General features: G+C 56.8%; 1 protein-coding gene across 2 annotated transcripts in view; it reads left to right on the top strand.

Moving 5' to 3' along the window:
* RGMA (repulsive guidance molecule BMP co-receptor a) overlaps positions 1-17,904 on the top strand; it is a 49,203-nt gene that overhangs the window by 19,498 nt on the left and 11,801 nt on the right. Inside the window, exons 1-2 of one of the 2 annotated variants that reach the window (XM_040256992.1) lie at positions 292-368; positions 1,426-1,541. In XM_040256992.1, coding sequence (XP_040112926.1) covers positions 1,460-1,541 — 82 coding nt within the window. In that variant the 5' untranslated portion in view covers positions 292-368; positions 1,426-1,459. Of the gene's footprint in view, positions 1-291; positions 369-1,425; positions 1,542-17,904 lie in introns of those variants that run through there. The other variant, XM_040256991.1, reaches the window with a different exon arrangement.

The raw sequence follows: 17,904 nt of genomic DNA, 5'->3' as shown, positions 1-17,904 counted from the left end.
TTGTAAGGGCCAGCAGTGGCCATCATGGCATTTTGCCCCAAGGAGACAACGGCTGGCTTTTGCCCCGTGGCCTGGCTGCTTGAGTTGTTAGTCTTCTTTCCTACCTGTTTTGTAGAAGCCAGGTTCAGCAGTTTGACTGCTTCTGGTTGCATACAGACCTAGGGTCCTCTTCACCTGGCCCAGAGCTTTCTCCACTGGAGCTTCACTCCTGTGGAGGCGGGCAGCGTCCCAAAGGCAGACACACAGCCCTGCGGCCTCAGCGCCGGCAGCGAGCGACCGACTGCCACAGTGCTTAAGAGAAGCATAGGAGTGGGATAAAAACTCAGAAGTCTTTTTCAAAGAACCAGATGAGTGGGCTTGGAAGTGAGGTGAGGGGGTCACCGAAAGAGGAAGGGGTTTGACTAAAAACACTTGCTCCGGCCTATTTGTGTTCCATCCAAAAGGCCTTTCTCAGGGGACCTTGCCAGTCTCTCTTAAATAGCCCAACAGCCGCAAGACAGCTGCGAGGCCTCGGGAATCTTGAGGAGGAGACATTTTACTCCTGGAAAAATAAGTGACCAAGTTAAAGGAAGTCACCACCCTGATGCCCTCCCAGGAGCGGCCTTGGTGGCCTTGTCCTGGCGGTGCCCGGAGTCCGGGCCCTGTGCACGGGGGGGACCGCAGCATCCACGGGTCGGGGTGGGGGTGGGGGGGAGGGGTCGCTACCCTGACGCCTCTGTTGGGCTCTCGGGCCCCCAGCTCGGGAGCCACGGTATGGGGGTGGGGAGATCCGGAGGGCCACCCACCCGCCCCACCCCGAACACATCAGAGGTGGATCTTTCAGCCTCCTGCACCCGGGCCACATCGGAGTGAGAGAAGAGCCCGGGTGTCAGTGGCGACTTTGGGACTGGAGTCTAGTTGTAAAGGGGTCCTAGGTTTTTTTTTTTTTTTTTTAAATTCCATTTTAGATTGGGATTGTCAATGTTAAGGGAGGGGGGGGGGGTGCGGGTGCCGCGCTGCCATCCTTGCACGCTGCGGGGCTTGGCCGTCTCGGGGGGTTGGGACCTTTCCCGGGTGTACAGCCGCGGGGTTCGGGGCGCCGCGGCGCGCCCACAGTCCCCGGCTTCCCCGAGTCCCCGCGGCCAGCTCCGCGGCGCGGTCCCCGCCCAGCTCCTCTCCGCCCGCCCCCCGCGGGCCGCGCTGAAACCCGAGCTCGAGGGGGCGGGCCGCGCGGCGGCGGGGGCCGCGGGGCCGCGCCGACATTGGCGGGGAGCCGGGCGATGGCTGGCGAGGGAGGGGCGCGCGGGGCGGGGGGGCGCGCCGGGCGCCCGCGGCCGAGGTGGACCGAGCCTCCCGGCTCGCAGCTCCCGCCGGCGGAGCGAGGCCGCCCTTTCTCGGCAGCGTGATTTATCTGCTTCTTCTTTTTCTCCTGAACTCTTCTTCCAGGGAGAGGCTAGTGGTAACAGGCCGAGCTGGATGGATGGGTATGGGGAGAGGGGCAGGACGTCCAGCCCTGGGATTCTGGCCGACTCTCGCCTTCCTCCTCTGCAGCTTCCCCGCAGGTAAGGCACTGCTCCAGTCCGGGGACGGCCGGCTGGGCGCGCGGGGCCCGCTCCCCGGGTCTCCTCGCGGCGCCGGGCCACAGGTCTGCGGGCGAGTCGGAGCTCAGGTTCGCCGGCGCCCTCGGGCCCCCGGCCTCGCGTTTCCACGCGTCTTTGTTTCTCCCGCGTCCAGCCGAAGGGGCGATGGATGCCATCGCGTGGAGACCTGGGGGGTGGAGGGGTGGGGAACCCACTCAGGCGGTAATGAGAAAGAGCCAGGCGGGGAGATCGCAGGCGCCGGGGACGTCTCCCAACTTCCCAGAAAAGGGGTACCCGGGACGTGCCCCTTAGGGGCCCCGGAGAAGGGGGAGAGAGGGAGGCACGGACTCGGATCCGGGGGGCACTTTCTCTAGCTTCTCGTCCCGCAGTTTGCAGACCTGTCCCGTGCCCAGGGGTGGAGCCGGGGGCGCCCCTGAGGTCCCGGCAGAGCCCCGGACCGCCCCCTCCCGCGGGACCCCGTCCCGCCCCCACGGGCTTGCCCACGCGGGGAAGCCCACGGACTGGGCACCGCCGGCCCCTTGTTCTGTGTGATAACATCCCGCGTCGCCCCCTGTTTGTTTTTATTGTGTCAGAAAGGGAGAGAATTTCAGAATTAAAGCTGAAAAAGCCCATCTGTTTCCAATGAATCCCCCATAGTTTTTCACAATGTTTTTGGCAGATCGCTGCTTTCAAATTCCTCCGAGCCGGGACCTCTTGTTTTTGTTGGGGGAAGGGAGACCAACTCCACAGAGAAGCATTTGTTCCTTCCCAAACGCTCCAGTTTCTTTACTTTTTTTTTTTTTTCCTTTCGGGGGGAGGGGGAAGGCACGAAACTTAAATCCCGGGTCTGTTTTCTTTATAATGTTTCATTAAAGTTTATTCCATTTTTGCCATATGCTACTCACAGCCTGGAAACGCCAGTTAAACCCTTTATATTCATTTTCCCCTTGCTAAAAAAAAAAAATACAAATAAACCCAGCGTCACGGACCAAATGGTCCCCTATGCAAGGCGGGATTTCCCGGCCACTTCCATTGTGCTGCGGGGTTCCGAGGTGTCTTTTTGCAAAGAGCTTGCTTCACTCGGCAGCCGGAACGAATCCGCAGCCCCCGCGCGCTCCCGAGCTTTGCAAGAAAGGACTTGAGTTAGACCGGGGATTGGGTTGTTTTGTTTTGCTCCTCAGCCAACTGGGTTTCAGGAACTGGCAGAACTGGGCAGTCCGGACCCGGCCTGGCTGTAAGTTGGGGCTCCCGGTGGGAGGACCGTGCCGCAGCAGTAAGGGAGAAAGGATCCGTTTACCTTCCCGCCCCAGCCGTGCTTCGGGGCGGGGGACACCCCTCCCCGGAACCCACCCAGCCCCGAGCGCCCCAATGGCGTCCCGGGTGAGCCGCAACCTGCTCGTAGCCCAGGATTCCACTGGGGCGGCCCTGGCCAAAGACAGGATGGAGGGTGTCAATGCCTCAAAGAGCCCTTGGACCCACCTGGTGCACCCTCGCCCTGGAACGTTACAACCTCCATACCCGGTCAAGCAGCAGGGAGTCCTCCTCCTCTTCCTTTTTTTTTTTTTTTTTTCAAAGGCAGTTTCCACCCCTCCACAGCCCCCCTCCCCCCGCCCCCTGCTTCCCCCCATAGAAGGGTCTGGCTGATTTGGTTTCTTCCCAATAATTAAGAAAATAAAATTTGAAGCGACCCTCCTCTTTCAAAAAGAAAAGGAAAGAAATCCCTCCTTTTGGAGGAGCAGGAGTTTGCAGTGTGTGTGCATCTCGACTTGGTCCAGATAAAGATCCAGCCCATTGGAGGTTTTATCAGATGGGTTGATAAATGGCTTTTGTCCCTTGGCTGCCATGGGGGATGTGATCTCAGCTTGGAGCTGAAATTGAGAAGGGGGGCTTAGAGGCCCTTAAAACAACACCTTCCCGCTCTTAAAGGGGCAGCACATGTTAGCTTCTTGGGCTGGAGGTAGAGGAAAGGAAAGGCTGGCAGGAGGTACTCAGAGGTAGGAGGGAGCTGCCAGGGTGGTGGTGGTAATGGGGAGGGGGTTGCTGTTTCATTTCTCCATCTTAGAAAACTTTAAACATCTCCCCCATAGTCTGAGGAAAGCTGGTGGGTTATATAATTCACAGCCCAAATTCCATCACTTGTTTCCAAGGAGCCCATTTCTTTTTGGCTTCAAGGCTGGTAACTAAAACCTGGCAGATAGAGCAGATAGCTGTTGCACTGTCATGCCAACTGGCTAATGTTTCTTCTAATTTGAGGCCTTGACAGGCGCATTTAGTCAAAATTGCCCACCTTGCTGAAAACTGAGCTTCTAGTATGCCCGCACGGAATACGCTGGGGGGCTCTGAGAATGTGTGGGCTCCGGAATCCTGGGTCAAGAAGAGAGGCTCTTAAGAGGTGAAATGGATCGTTTCCACCACAAAGAGATGGACTATCGGTATTCCTGACCTGTTGGCAGAGGGGCTGCCTGGGGATAAAGTCAAAGAATCTGCATGTCTGGTGGGGAGTGGGGTGGGCATTTGAGAAAAAAGAAAGTGCAGGAGACAGTCAGGGGCCCTGTGTGCCGGCTTCTCCAAAGACAGGTGGAATCCGCTGGAACAGCCTCATGAAAGCATAGGCTTGTTCAACACTAGTCGACTTGAATGGCGTCCAGGAGTAAACCCATAGGAGTGCAAATTAAATTGGACATAGTTATGTGGAGAAAGATGCCTTAACCTCTTGCAAGACTGAGAGGGCTTGTCTTTTGAGAGTGCTCACATGTTCTCAGCATGCATGGCACATCTCGTGCGGTCCTGACACAGAGGGACGGCATCGGGGGCCCTCATCTGAGCAAAGCTGGCATCCACCTCCAAGGCCTGGTGGAAGGACAGGGGTCCTTCCATGTCCCTCGGCTCGTCAGGGTGTCTGCAGACCCGATGCTGTACTTTCAGCCAATGGACAGGGTGGCCACGTCTAGCTGGGAGCGGGGCGCGTGGCGGGAGGCCAAGAAAGGCTTCTTAGGAGAGTCTTCTACTAATAACATCCACTTCAAAACACAATTAATAGATACTTTTTAAAACTTTGAAACCACCTTGACTTAATAAAACAGATTTCCAAGAGGAACTCATCAAAGTCATATGTTGTAGACATGTTGGCAGGCTTCCCATTGGCTACATGTGGATGCTGTACTCCAGCTCTGGTGGGTCTCAAAGTGTGGTCCTTGGACCAGCAGCACCAGCCTCCCCCAGGAACGTGTTAAGAACTGACTGAAGCTGATGCTCTGGGAATGGAACATGCAGTCTGTACTGTGACAGACGTTCCAGGGGGCTCTGATGCACCTCACCTGTGAGGATCAGTGTTCTAAACATTATTGCCCTAGTCGTTCCATGTTTCCTCCTGTCTTTCGCTTTCCTTTTAAACTGCAGTTGTTTTAGAAATTAATCCTCGTGGGGAAACCAAGGCTTGCAGAGACCCTGGCCCTGTGCGGTATCCAAGGACATCCATGCCATTCGAGTTGAGAACGTTTATCTAAGAGCTGCCATTCAGACATGTGCAAGCAAGTCAACCTGCTTATCACGTCATTGTCCTCCCGGGAGGACTTTGTGTCCCAGAGGGAGAGACTGAAATGAGTCCTGTTGCGAGAGCCAGGTGGCAGCAGCGCCAGCCTGCAGGCTGGTGCGTGACACGCCAAGGGACCTGCAGGCCCGAGCCCTGGCTCCCAGGGAGGGTGGGATGTAAAGTCCTGAGGATGAGCTGGGGCGTAAGGGGAGGGTCTCTGGTTGTCAGGTTTAGGAAGGGAAACCGCTGCAAGCTTGAAGGAATTGCTAGCAGTCAACCCAGTGCCAAAGGAAAACTGGGCAGAGATGATCAACAGGCTCAGATAACGATGCTCCGTGAGATGGGGCAGTTGGGTCCAGGTCTCTGTGGAGGTGAGGGAACTGTATGGGGACCACTTTATGTGTTGGAGAGGCCATACGGTTCCTTCTGGGGTGCAATGGGAACGGCCCTTGGAGCTGGTTAGAGGATCCAGGTTTTATGTTTGGTTGAGGGGTTGGGGCGTCATACTGTTTCAATGCCTGGCTGCATTTAGCCTGCCTGAAATTGAGGGCACTGTTCTTTTAGGGTGACTAACTCATTCCAGTGGAGCCGGGAGTTTCTAATTTTAAAGTTGGGAGTCCCATGTCTTTAGAAGTCCCCTCAGTCCTGGGGACCCCAGGATGGTCGGTTTCCCTGGACTCTCCGTGTCCTGGGACCAGGGCTTGACCTGTGTCTGTTAATCCTGCCGCCACAGACGGTTCAGTCCTGGGTGTAAAGGGCCTCCCCTTCTGTCCGTTTGCCCAGCGCTAGGCCTCCTTTCTGCGCCCTGTCCTGTCTGTCTCCACTGGCACCTGCCGCAAGCAGCTGAGCCGCCCCAGGACCTGCCTCTGGGGTGATCCCCGCCCCTGCCCCACTGTCCAAGTTGCTCAGGAGCTCAGGGCTCTGTGTGACCCTCTCCGGAGCACCCAGAAGGGAGAGCCTGCTGACACCGGGTTCCACACTCCTCTCTAGCCTCATTCCCGTGGCCTCTGGCACGCCCCTGGGCTCCAGGTTCCTGCTGGTCTCCGTACCTGCCACCACCTACCCACCTTATGGGTGGGCAGCCCCCAGGCCTTGCTCATGCCATGCCTGGTTTGGAAAGAGAACGCCCACTGGCAAAGCCCAAGTCGGGACCCAGCCACCTGTCGGGACCCAGCGCCGTCCCTCCGATGACCTGAGGACCGGCCACCTTAGCTGCTAACACCTGTGCTTCCTCGTGTCCTTGCTTCCCGAGTCTTGGGGTTTTAATCTTCTTCTAAAACACTGGATCTGTTTATAAGGGCAGGAACCCCATTTCCTGTTTCTCCGTGCACTTTTCTCTGATATGCACCCCAAACACACCTGGCACAATCCTGGAAATGACAGGGCCGTTGCCTTTCTTTGTGTTTTTGTTTGTTTTTTTTTGCTCCACGGACCGAGATCGCAGGTTGGGGGAGGGGGGTTGTCCACATATCCCAATCATTCTTTCCAAAAGATGTTTTTCTGTTTATAAAGACAGTACTCATTTTTAAACCTAAAGATAGAAAAGGATAAATAAGAAAATGAAAATAACCAAAATTCCAACCTCCTCCAGGCTGCCATCACTAGTTAACATTCATGAATAGCCTTTAAGACACGGTACTCTTATATTCTCCACAATATGATCATTTGAAGGAAAACAACAATTTTTTTTCAAATTTATTATTTTGTATTGGAGTAGAGTCTATTAACAATGTTGTGATAGTTTCAAGTGAACAGTGAAGGGACTCAGCTGTACATATACATGCATCCATTCTCCCCCAAAACCCTGTCCCATCCAGGCTCCCACATAGCATTGAGCAGAGTTCCATGTGCTATACAACAGGTCCTTGCAGAAAACAACATTTAAGAAAATACATATTTATTGATTTATTTGGCTGCATCAGCCTTACTTCTGGTCCTTGAGCTCAGCAGTTGTGGCACACAGGCTTAGTTGCCCCAAGGCACGGGGGAACTTAGTTTCCTGACCAGGGATCGAACCTGCGTCCTCTGCATGGCAAGGCAGAGTCTTAACCACTGGACCACTGGGGAAATCCCCCCAAACAACAATTTTTAAAGCTCTCCCATTTATCCAGTGGCCAGAGCATCCGAGGTATTCTGCTAAATGTTTGAAATATGTCACCTCGTGAGATGGTCACCCCTCCCTCCGAGCATCATCATTCCCACTGTGTCGATGAGGAGACAGAGGGTCAGAGAGGTTCCCAACATCACACAGCTGAGTCAGCGGCAGAGCCAAGAGGAGAACTCAGACCCCTGTGCTTTTCCACACGCCAGATTTTGGATAAACACACTCATTAAACATGTTCTGTAGCATTTCAGACTCTGAGCTGTGTAGCATACAAGGCTTTATGATGAGAGGGAAAAAATAAGAAACTTTGGAGATATGATTGGATAGCTGAATGAAGAGGGACCACACTTCACCATGGCTCTCACGTGGTTGCCTCCTCCCAGAGACCCTCTCTGCTCCCTGTCCATCCCCAACTTAGCATTTCAAAGCAGATGCCACTTTGGCAGAGCTCTCGTGGTGCAAATTTTCCCAAGTCAGATTTATGTCTTTGGGGTTTTTGCTTATTTATTCATTTCATGCACCATTTCGCCCAGGCAGTCAGAATACCGAAACGCCTATTAAAGTGATCCCTCTGCGCCCAGGTCCCTGTAAAAAGGAGCCATTATTGCTCCCCGTGCTAAGGAATGTTCCAGGAACATAGGGCCGGTGCCCTCCCAGTTCTCGAGGAAGGTGGAAGAAGGGCCTGCCTGCGGAGGGAGGTGGGGGAGCAAAGCTACTTCACGTGGTTTTTGACCCGGGACAGCTGAGCAGAGGAGCACAGGGCTCCTGGAGGCAGGACCAGAATGGAAAATTGTCGTCTCTGAAGCCAGCCTTACCTAGACTTGCTCAAGAGACGTGGGTTCGATCCCTGGGTCAGGAAGATCCCCTGGAGGAGGGCATGGCAACCCACTCCAGTATTCTTGCCTGGAGAATCCCATGGACAGGGGAGCCTAGCTGGCTACAGTCCATGGGGTCACAAAGAGTCTGACGCAACTGAGCGCAGCAGCAGCTACCTAGACTCAGGAAAAGGGGGTGTGCCTCAAAGCAGGAAGCCCAAACTGCTCACCCGCATGCTTCGTTTATACCAAAAGTGACACTTTTGCCCCCAAACCATCCTCCCTATGGAACCCAGGCTTGCTCAGCTCTCTGCCCTCCTGGCAGGGTGGCCTTGGCATGGGATCCTGCGCCCAGCCCCTGCCTGCTGTGGGCCCTTCTGACCCAGAGGAGCCCTGCTGACAGGCCCGCCGTGGCCTTGGGCCTGACGGTGAGCACATGTGCTTTTTAACGCCCTCTTGGCTGCAGATGCGGCTGCGTGTGGCTCCAGGGGGAGCTGGGGGGAAGCGGGGAGGGTGTCCAGTTGGGAAAGCTGAGGTGTGCCCTTTTCCTTGGCACTCGGCGTGGTTTCCTGCAGCGACTTGGCGTGTGTGGAAGCTGGGACAGAGAAGCCTGGCTGGGTGTGACGAGGGGGCAGTGCCGCCTGCCCAGCTCGGCGAGTGGCATTCAGCCACCTCTGCCCACACTTAGCAGTGAGTTAACCCCCAGCTCCCCTATGGCTCAGCCAGTAAAGAGTTCACCTGCAATGTAGGAGACACAGGAGCTGGGAAGACCTCCCTGGAGGAGGAAGTGGCAACCCACTCCAGTATTCTTGCCGGAAAAATCCCAGGGGCAGAGGAGCCTGGTGGGCTGCAGTCCCCGAGGTCGCAGAGTCAGACACGACTGAAGTGACTTAGCACAAGAGCACACATCCCCTCCTGCCTTCCCTCAGCCAGTGCAGATGCTCTGAGAGGCTTCCCCTTGCCTTCATCTTTCCCCAGAGGAAGTCCCCAGTGCTCTCAGGGGGGCCAAGAGGCAGGCTGGAGTCACGGGCAAGGGCGGTTCCTTGGACTGTTCTCAGGCTGAGCTGGGAGGAATACCTTTGAGGAAAGGGGATCATTCTGGCTGCTTGTGGGTTAAGGAAGGCAGGGTCCTCTGCACCTGGTGAAAAAGCCAGTCCCTTACCTGGGTGTGTGCCTCTTCGGTGTCTGACGCCAGACACCTGCGTGTTTACGCCAGGACGATGGAGCAACAAGCCTGGCAGCCCCAGGCACCTCTCAGGCTAGGAGACTGCGGAACACTGCCCAGCCAGAGCTTGCCAAACTCTGGCACTGTGTCCATCCCTGTCCCCGCCCAGCCTTGGTGCTGGAGAACAGGAGGGGGTGGGGAGTGGCCCGCTGCGCCCAGAGAATGGGAACAGGTTTCCCACCGCCTTGGGGATCCGCATCCCAACTCGTTGCTAAGAGACAAGCCTCAGCATCACTGCTGCCCCAGGTGGGGGTTGCGGGGGGACCTCAACCCCTTCCACTGAGTTCTTGAAGCTGTCCTCCCTCTGCTCTGCCTGCTCCTACCCTAATTAAAGCCACCCTCTCTTATGTTACGCCACTCCCTAAAATAGCCTTCTCATCATGCCACGAGCATACTGAAAATTACTCAGTGGGCTTCCCGCTTTCAGCGGGATCTGACCTGAAATCGCTGGGCTGGCTTATCAGGGTGCAGTCAGGGAAACAGAAACCACACAGGGTGTTGCCACAGGGAAGCTATTACAGTGGATTGTGTCTAGATGGGCAGGGGAGGACGGCAAGGCCATGAGGGACCACGGAGGCAGACACAGCGTTGCAGGAGGGGACTTCCACTCCTGGGACTGAGGGGAGAAGGGGAAGAGGACCTTGGGGGCCCGGGGCTGTGAGGAGGGCTGCTGCTGCACGGCTGAGCTGGGTGCTGGAACAGCAGCAGCTGGAGGGGAAGGGGCAAGGCTGGGTTGTGATGACCGGGTCAACCTGGCTGGGCCTTATGTAGCGCCGCCTTGTGGAGGAGTCAGGCAACAGGGAGCTGGGTGAATGGGGACACAGGGTTTGCACCCGAGCAGAGCAAAGCAGTTTGAAGCTGAACCACATTCGCTTCATCCCCGGCTTTCACTCAGGGCTTCCGTGTCTGGCTCCAAACTCCCAGCGCACTCTCACCATCCAGCATTTCGCCTTCCGGCCCGTGCCAGCTGTTTCGGAGCCCCTTGGATTTCTGTACCTCTGCCCCACATAACCTGGCGAATCCCACTGCCCTTCCAGACCCCGTGGAACAGCTGCTTCTCAGTACTATCTGTCCCCTCCATCCCTCAATCTCTGTACACGTGAACCTTCTCCCCGGCACTCTGGTGGTTTTTGTAGCCGACTTCACCTGAGCTTGTTCCAGGAATGGCGGGAAGCACCTTGCCTGCACGCAGTGGACTGACTCCAGAACCTTCAGCTAGTATACGAACCCAGGCAGTTACCCTGCAGACCACAGATCTGGGCAGACCCAACATGATGGGGGGGCTCACCTTCTAAGACGCCTTACTCCTTTAAGAAGAGGCAAGTTTTTTTTCTCTTTCCGGGCTCACCCCACCCCTCCTACACCACCAATGAAACCTGATCTAATCCCTTTGCACGAGGGTAATTTATTGGTCTGTTGGGCTTTTCTCGGTGGCAAATTGCATTGTCTTTATTCCCGGGTTCAGGCGCAGGAGCGGCTCTGCATTCCTAAGACTCCTTTCTCAGGGCCGGGCCTTCGCACCCCTCGGCACTTGGAGAAGTGAGTTTTATTGGGCTTCTTTGTTATGCAAACAAGCCGGTAATAATCAGGCTATTATTCTGAAAGATTGGGCTTGATTAACAGTTCAAAGGAGGTCTCCGAAATCAGCTAATGCTGTGGTGGTGCATAAATAACTCCATCCTGCCTGGGTCTGTACAGCTGCTGCTCGCAGATCCCGGCACCCCGTCCCCCGCCCCCTGCCTTTCTGTTCCAAGAGGCTCTGGGTTGCTATTTAAAGGAAAAGAATTAAGTCAGGCAAGCCGTGTTGCTGTGATTTCTCGCTGCTGTGTCTCAGACCTCGAGGAAGGTAGTCTGGAGCCCGTGCGTGCATGCTCAGTTGCTTCAGTCGAGTTCGACTTTGTGACCCCATGGACTGTAGCCCTCCAGGCTCCTCTGTCCATGGGATTCTCCACGCAGGAATACTGGAGTGGGTTGCCATGCCTTCCTCCAGGGGATCTTCCCGACCCAGGGATTAAACCCGCGTCTCCTGCATTGCAGGCAGATTTTTTTTTTAACCACCAGGCTGGATCCCACCTCCCCACAAAGTAAGAGGTTACAGAGGTGGGGTGCCAGGGGAGGGGGCACAGGTGGTTTGAGTGACAAGCACGGGAGTCAGAGGATTCTCAGGGGATTTGTGGGCATGAGGTGGCACCCCAACTCAGCCATGGATGGTTGACACAGTTCCGTGAGGCCCAAAGAAGGCGGCCCAGGAAAGCCGAGGGGCCATCTCCAGTATCAGCAGGGTTACTGTTGAGCCTTTTCCCTGTGAGCCCCCACCCATCTCCCTCAAGCTGGCAGACCTGGGGTCCACAGCTGGAGCTGCCAAGAGCAGGAGGGGCTGGCCTGGCCCAGCAGCGGAGTGCCGCTGAGCAGGGGGCTTTCCTGCCGCAGGGGCTGGCTGGAGGTGCAAACTGTTGACCTGTGGCTGCTCTCAGGCCCTGGGTTTGAAAACTCAATGCTATATGTTGGGAAGCTGACCTGGAGTCTGCCCACCACGCAATCCGTAATTACAGTGATCCCGACGAAGCCAGCTGCACGGGGAAACAGAAGCCCTGGGCCTCGCTGCACAAAGTGGGAGCGAATGGCTCCCCGGGGCCCCCAGGTCCTGTGTGGCAAGGGTCCCTCCTCCAGGGCTGAGCACGGGCTCTTGTCTGACACTTGCAGACGAACTGTCCAAGACACACGTGGTGATAGAGCAAGAGACTTTATTGGGAAAGGTGGAGAGCAGGAGGGTGAGGGAACCCAGAACTGCTCTGCCACGTGGCTGGCGGTCCTAGGTTTTCCCGGGATGGGCTTAGTTTCCTGGCTGTCTCTGGCCCCTCATTCTGACTCAGAGTCCTTCCTGGTGGTACATGCATCCAGAAGGATGGATTCCAACAAGGATTCTGGGAGGCTGGTAGGACATACGGACTGGTGTCTCCTGTCTCCTTTTGACCTTTCCCGAATTCTTCCAGTTGGTGGTAGCTTCTTAGCCCCTTGTTCCTTACCAGGACCTCCTGTTAAGGTAACTCACGCAGGTGGCTTCTGTCTTCCTTGGCCAGGGGGGGTAGTCTCGTTCAGTCAGTTGGTTCCCATAACAGCCCCAGACTGTGCCCCACCTTTTGAGCCAAGTGTCCAGCATCGTGGGGCACCGCAGGGAATTCAGGGGTTTCCTAGTGGTGACCTGGGCTGGCCAGTGTCTTTGCAGCCTCTGGATTCTCCTCTGTTTGTTTCTTAGTAGCTAATCCCCAAAGTTCTAAGTCCCAAGAGGCTTGAGTCAAAAACAAAACGGGTGTCCTAGGCTTCCGAGAAGTGTAAAGTCTGTGCACGGTCTTAGCCTTTTCCTGGGTGCCTGAGATGGAGCTCCAGGTACCCAGGGTCAGCTCAGGCTCCCTGAGTGCCGCCCCTGCCCTAGGTCAGACACAGCAGCATCTGAGATGGAAACAGGAGCTCAGGAGAACTGAGGCCCTGGCTCTGCACTCTTCCGCTGCCGCCTGGCTACGTAGCGAAGTCTGCAGGAGCCAGGCCTGAGCAGAGAAGGCCTCGCTGAGAAAAGCTCGCCTCCTCCTCCCACTCACAGTAAGGTGTTTCAGACTCTCAGACTTGCCTTCCTTCCTTCCTTGAACACTCACATCAGAAAAGGCTAAGGTTTACTGCATGGAATTCAGGTGATTTTGGCTTTTTTTTTTAAAGATACAGCACATAAAAATCAGCCGCTTTGCGCTCTCTCTGGCAGGTGACGCCCCAGTGCAGAGCTTTTCTTTTGATGCCGGGCCAGATTACATCAAGTCTCTGACCTGGGAGGTGGCGGTGGAGGGAGCTTCTACCTGTGATTTACAGAAGTGGACACAGGGCGTCAGGATGGCCCCACAGGGGTCAGGGCACCCCCCCACCCGTGGGGACTGTCCAGCTCTGGCATCCCTAACGCCCTTCCCTGGGAACCATCCCCCTACCCCCAGCCAGGAAGTGATGGCACCCGGGCTGGGAAGAGCTGCACGACCTCCTGGAGAGAGGGCAGAGGGGAACAGGGTCCCCCACCTCTGGCCCTGGCTCTCGTTACTCTCAGTGGCCTCTTGCAAGCCTCTCCCCGACCCTGATCAGTAGCATGTCCGTTACCGTGAGAGCTCCTGGGCTTCCTCTTAGAAGGCCCGAGGAGACCCAGGGCATCAGGGGTGTGTGGCCACAGGCACCACGGTCCTTGCTTGAGCCAGGTAGGGCTGGGCCTTTGGGCATGAGTGGACCCAGGAAGAGCTGCCCAGACTCTGATCTGAGTCAGGGTGGAAGAGCAGGTCCCAGGGCCAGCCAGGGCCCTGACCTGAGCAGGAGGCAGCAGTGTGGAGGCTGCGGGTGGTCCCTGGATTCCTGGGTTCCCAGGGAGGAAGCAAGGGAGGTGCTGGCTTCCTTCCAGGCCCCTTCCAGCCCTGCCACATGACCTTTAGCCTCTAACCCCACGGGGGTTGTATGTGTCCCCCTCTGAGACTGTTGGCGGGGACTGATCTGGGGAGTGCCCGCTGGTCCCAGGCACCGCCCGTCCACCTCCTCAGTCTCCAGCAGGCTCTGAGGCCGGTGCTGCCCCCACTTCACAGATGCGGAAACTGAGGCCAAGCCACTCCCCACAAGTGCTAGGAGGGGACAGAGCGGGACCTCGGGCCAGTCCCCCGCCCAGCACCGCGGGTGACCAGCATCTCCTTCAGACTTCTCCACTTTTGGCCCAGTCCCGGGTGACAGCATCGCGAACATTCTCCAGACGGTTGAGAGCTTGGAGCTCAGCCCCAGCACCACCACCCTGCCCAGATGGAGGCAGAGAGTGGGGCCCTGGCCCTTGGGCACAGGGAGGGTGAGAGAGCACGCTCTGCTGCCACCTTGGGGGCAGGGCGGGGCTACCATCCCCCACATCGCTCCCCGTGGCAGGTGGGCCGGGGGCGCAAGAGAAGGTGCCCGGATGAGCAGGGATGAACAGATGAGAGGTGCCCGCTATAGCCACTCCGCATTGGCAGCTGGGCTCCCTGCTGGGCTTGTTCCTCACTGCCACCCAGCCCAGACCATGTGCCCAGCGCACATCCCAGACTTGTGCGTGTGGTGGTGGAAGGGGTGGGGTGTAACGGCTCCTCTGAGGCTGTGACTGTTGACAAGAAAAGAACCCACTCAAGCCCCAGAGAGCCTGGCAGAAATCCAGATTTCAGGCCCACCGGGCCGATGGGGTCAGAGCCCACCTGTTGGGCACAGAGACATCTGAGGAGCGCCCTCTGAGCTGATCCCTGAGCATCTGAGCGACTCCCTTTGGGGCGGCCCCTTAAGGGGGATTTCAGTCATGGGTTTCAGACACACCACAGAGCTCTGAGACATGGCTCTGAGCCTGGTTTTCAAGGCTGTGGAGATAGCAGGACAGGCCCCCACTACTGCACGTTTGGGGGGGATGGAGCCACACACGACGGGGTGAGGAGTGCCCCCCAACATGTCCCGCACCATCTGAGTGCAGGCTGGCCCTGCCCTAAGGCACCTTCCTGACCCCAGCGTTCAAGTCCCTGCCCGCCACTGGCTGCACCCTGAGAAACAGACCCCGGGAACCAGAGTGTGGATGCAATGCCACAGAGAGTGTGTGGGCCTCCTGGTGGGTGGGGGCCTCTCAGCACCGCAGGCGCAGTCACCCTGAAGCCCACCAGGGGGGAGTGTGCCTGAGAACCACCCAGCCGCTGCTGTGGGGAATCAGGAAGCACCAAGGTTGTCTGAAGCCTTGGAGCTGCTGAGGGCCCAGGCCCTCAGGGCCCTTCAGGCCCTTCAGGTCTGCGACTGTGCACGCTCAGTCGGGTCCGACTCTGTGCGACCCCGTGGACTGTAGCCCCCCAGGCTCCTCTGTCCATGGGACTCTCCAGGCAAGAGCACTGGAGTGGGTTGCCTTGCCCTCCTCCAGGGGATCTTCCCAAGCCAGGGATCGAACCCACGTCTCTTGCGTCTGCTGCATTGGGAGGAGGGTTCTTTACCTGAAGGGCCGAATTCAATTCCTGCTTCTTCCTCACAGTGGAACCTCAGGCAAGAAAGCCAGCCTCTCTGAGCCTGGCTCTGCTCCTATAGGATGGGGTGCTGTAGTGCCTGCCCATGGGGCTGTCCGGGGCCCTGAATGACACAGGACGTGTGGGGCCCAGACCACTGAGCCTGGGACACAGTCAGTTGACTGGGACTTCCGTCTCTGCCACCCCAGCTGGGCTCTGGAGGAGAGCTGAGGCCAACGCAGGCCTGCGTGTGCAGCAGCGGTCTAGCTGTAAAGGGACAGGCACTGTCTTTCGTGTCCTTTGGGCATGGTAAGGGCCAGAGGGGGTCCCGGGGCTGCTGGGCAGCAGACGGAGCCACAGCAGCCGCCTTGCAGCACGAGGCTCAGTCCTTCCGGAATGGTTTCCTCCGAGATGCCCGTTCCGGAATTCTGAGAAGGCGGCAGGGCAGGGCAGCTCACCTGCTTCAGAATCACTGAGACTACCAGAGTGGACATCGTGCAGACCAGAGGTGGAGGGTTGGGGGTTGCATCGTCCAGTTCCTCTGACCTGTGTTCCTCCACGTGGCTTGTTCTGCACGATGCCCTCCACACCCAGCCCTCCGCCTCGAGGGTCTCCTTTACCGTCTCCCACGCAGGCCACGGTAGCGTCTGCAGCCCACGGTAGTGTCTGCAGCCCACAGGGAGGTTGGGCCCTTGGGCCTCTTCCACAGGTTGGAGAATCATGAAGATGGCAGGGCCGGAGAATCATGAAGATGGCAGGCCCAGAGAATCTTCTCACCACTTTGTTTTTTAATTGATGACTGTACTGGGTCTTCCTCGTTTGCATGGGCTTTCTGTAGTCGCGGAGAGGGGGGGCTGCTCTCTTGTTGGCGGTACGCGGGCTTCTCACTGCACTGGCTCCTCTTGTTGCAGAGCACAGGGCTACAGCGTGCAGGCTCAGTAGATGAGGCGCACGGTCTTAGCTGCATGTGGAATCTTCCTGGAGCAGGGATCAAACCCGTGTCCCTGCGCTGGCAGGAGGATTCTTATCCACTGCACCACCAGGGACGTTCCTTCTAGACGCCTTTTAAAGGAGTCCTGGGCCAGGAACGTGCCTTTTCGGGAGGGCGGCCACACAGGGGGTCTCCCTGGCTGGGCAGCTGTTCACGGCCCTCACCACCTATCGTTTACCAGGTCCGCTGCTTTTGGTTGGCATGCTTCTTCAACTTAAAATGGGAAATCTGTAGCTCTCCTGTCAAATCTATTTTATTTTCCCCAATACATATTTAAGTAAATACGTAACTTCTCAAAGTTAAAAGAAGACTGCTCACCCAGATACCACCTGAAATGGCCTTGTTTACCAGCAGTGTGACAAACACAGGTCACGTTAGAGGAAAAGGCTGGATTTTAGGATGAGCATCTTGTTTCCCAGGCAGGCCACATCTGCTCCAGGAGCATGGTGTCTGCTCCTGCAGGGGTGAGCAAGCACCTCAAGATAGGTTGTCCAGGCGTCCAGGGTCAGGGCCAGGTGGCGGCCTGCACGGTGCTTTTGGAAGCCTGCCCCCATGGACTTCTGTCCCTGCTTTTAATTCCCGCTTGATTATATAGGTAAAAAGCCAGTTGTTCAGTCGCTCAGCCGTGTCCAGCTCTTTGCGACCCCATAGACTGCAGCACGCCAGGCTTCCCTGACCTTCACTCTCTCCTGGAGTTTGTTCAGACTCATGTCCGTCGAGTCGGTGATGCCATCCAACTATCTCATTCTCTGTCACCCCCTTCTCTTCCTGACCTCAATCTTTCCTAGGATCAGGGTCTTTTCCAATGAGTCGGCTCTTCACATCAGGTAGCCAGTATCAGAAAGTAAATAGACTTTTCCAAGGTTAAGAGTCAGATTAGCAGCCCAGGAAGGGGTGGCGGGAGCCAGAGCCCCCCTTCTCTGCTGACTGGGCTGAGACACCAAACGCTGGGCCTCCTAGCTGGTCTGCTGGCCCCTTTGCCCCTGGAAGTCAGTGTAGAAGCTTTCTTCCTGCTGCCACGTGTAGTCTCCACGAGCTCTACAGAAGAACCCAGGAGGCTGGGTGAGAAAGGGCAGTGTCCCGGGGCGGGGTAGGGGTGGTGGTGCAAGATTCAGGTGTGTTAAAGTCACAGTTCTCAGGCATGAGGTGGGCGGTGGTAAAGCCTCCGCCTGCCAACGTCGGAGATGCAGGTTCAATCCCTGGGTGGGGAAGATCCCCTGGAGGGGGAAACGACAACCCACTCCAGTCTTCTTGCTGGAAAATTCCATGGACAGAGGGCCCTGGCGGGCTACCATCCATGGAGTTGCAAAGAGTCAGGTACAGCTTAGTGACAACAATAAAATCACTAAGGTCTCAAAGCTTGTGAGTGACCTTGGGGGGAAAAAGCATGAACTGGGACACATCCAAGGTTATCACTCTTAGTTGCTTCCCAGCTTGCTGTCCTGAGCAGGATAATGGTGTGTGGAGCTACGGTACTGAGAGGGAAGCTGCCCTTAGTCTGTAGAGGAAGCCAGGGAACCAGGGCTAGTAGAATCATCACAGTGGCCAACATTCATTGAGGTTCCGCTCTGTGCCTCATGCAGGGGTAAGTCCTTTAGCACTTTGAGCAACCTCAGAGGGTAGATACTATTATTACCCCACATTCTAGATAGATATAATGAGGCAGGCAG

The sequence above is a fragment of the Oryx dammah genome, unplaced genomic scaffold (genome assembly GCF_014754425.2).
Source record: "Oryx dammah isolate SB20612 unplaced genomic scaffold, SCBI_Odam_1.1 HiC_scaffold_16, whole genome shotgun sequence".
NCBI classification, from domain to species: Eukaryota; Metazoa; Chordata; class Mammalia; order Artiodactyla; family Bovidae; genus Oryx; species Oryx dammah.
The sequence above is the reverse complement of the archived record's forward strand: the minus strand, read 5'-3'. Positions and strand labels throughout refer to the sequence as shown.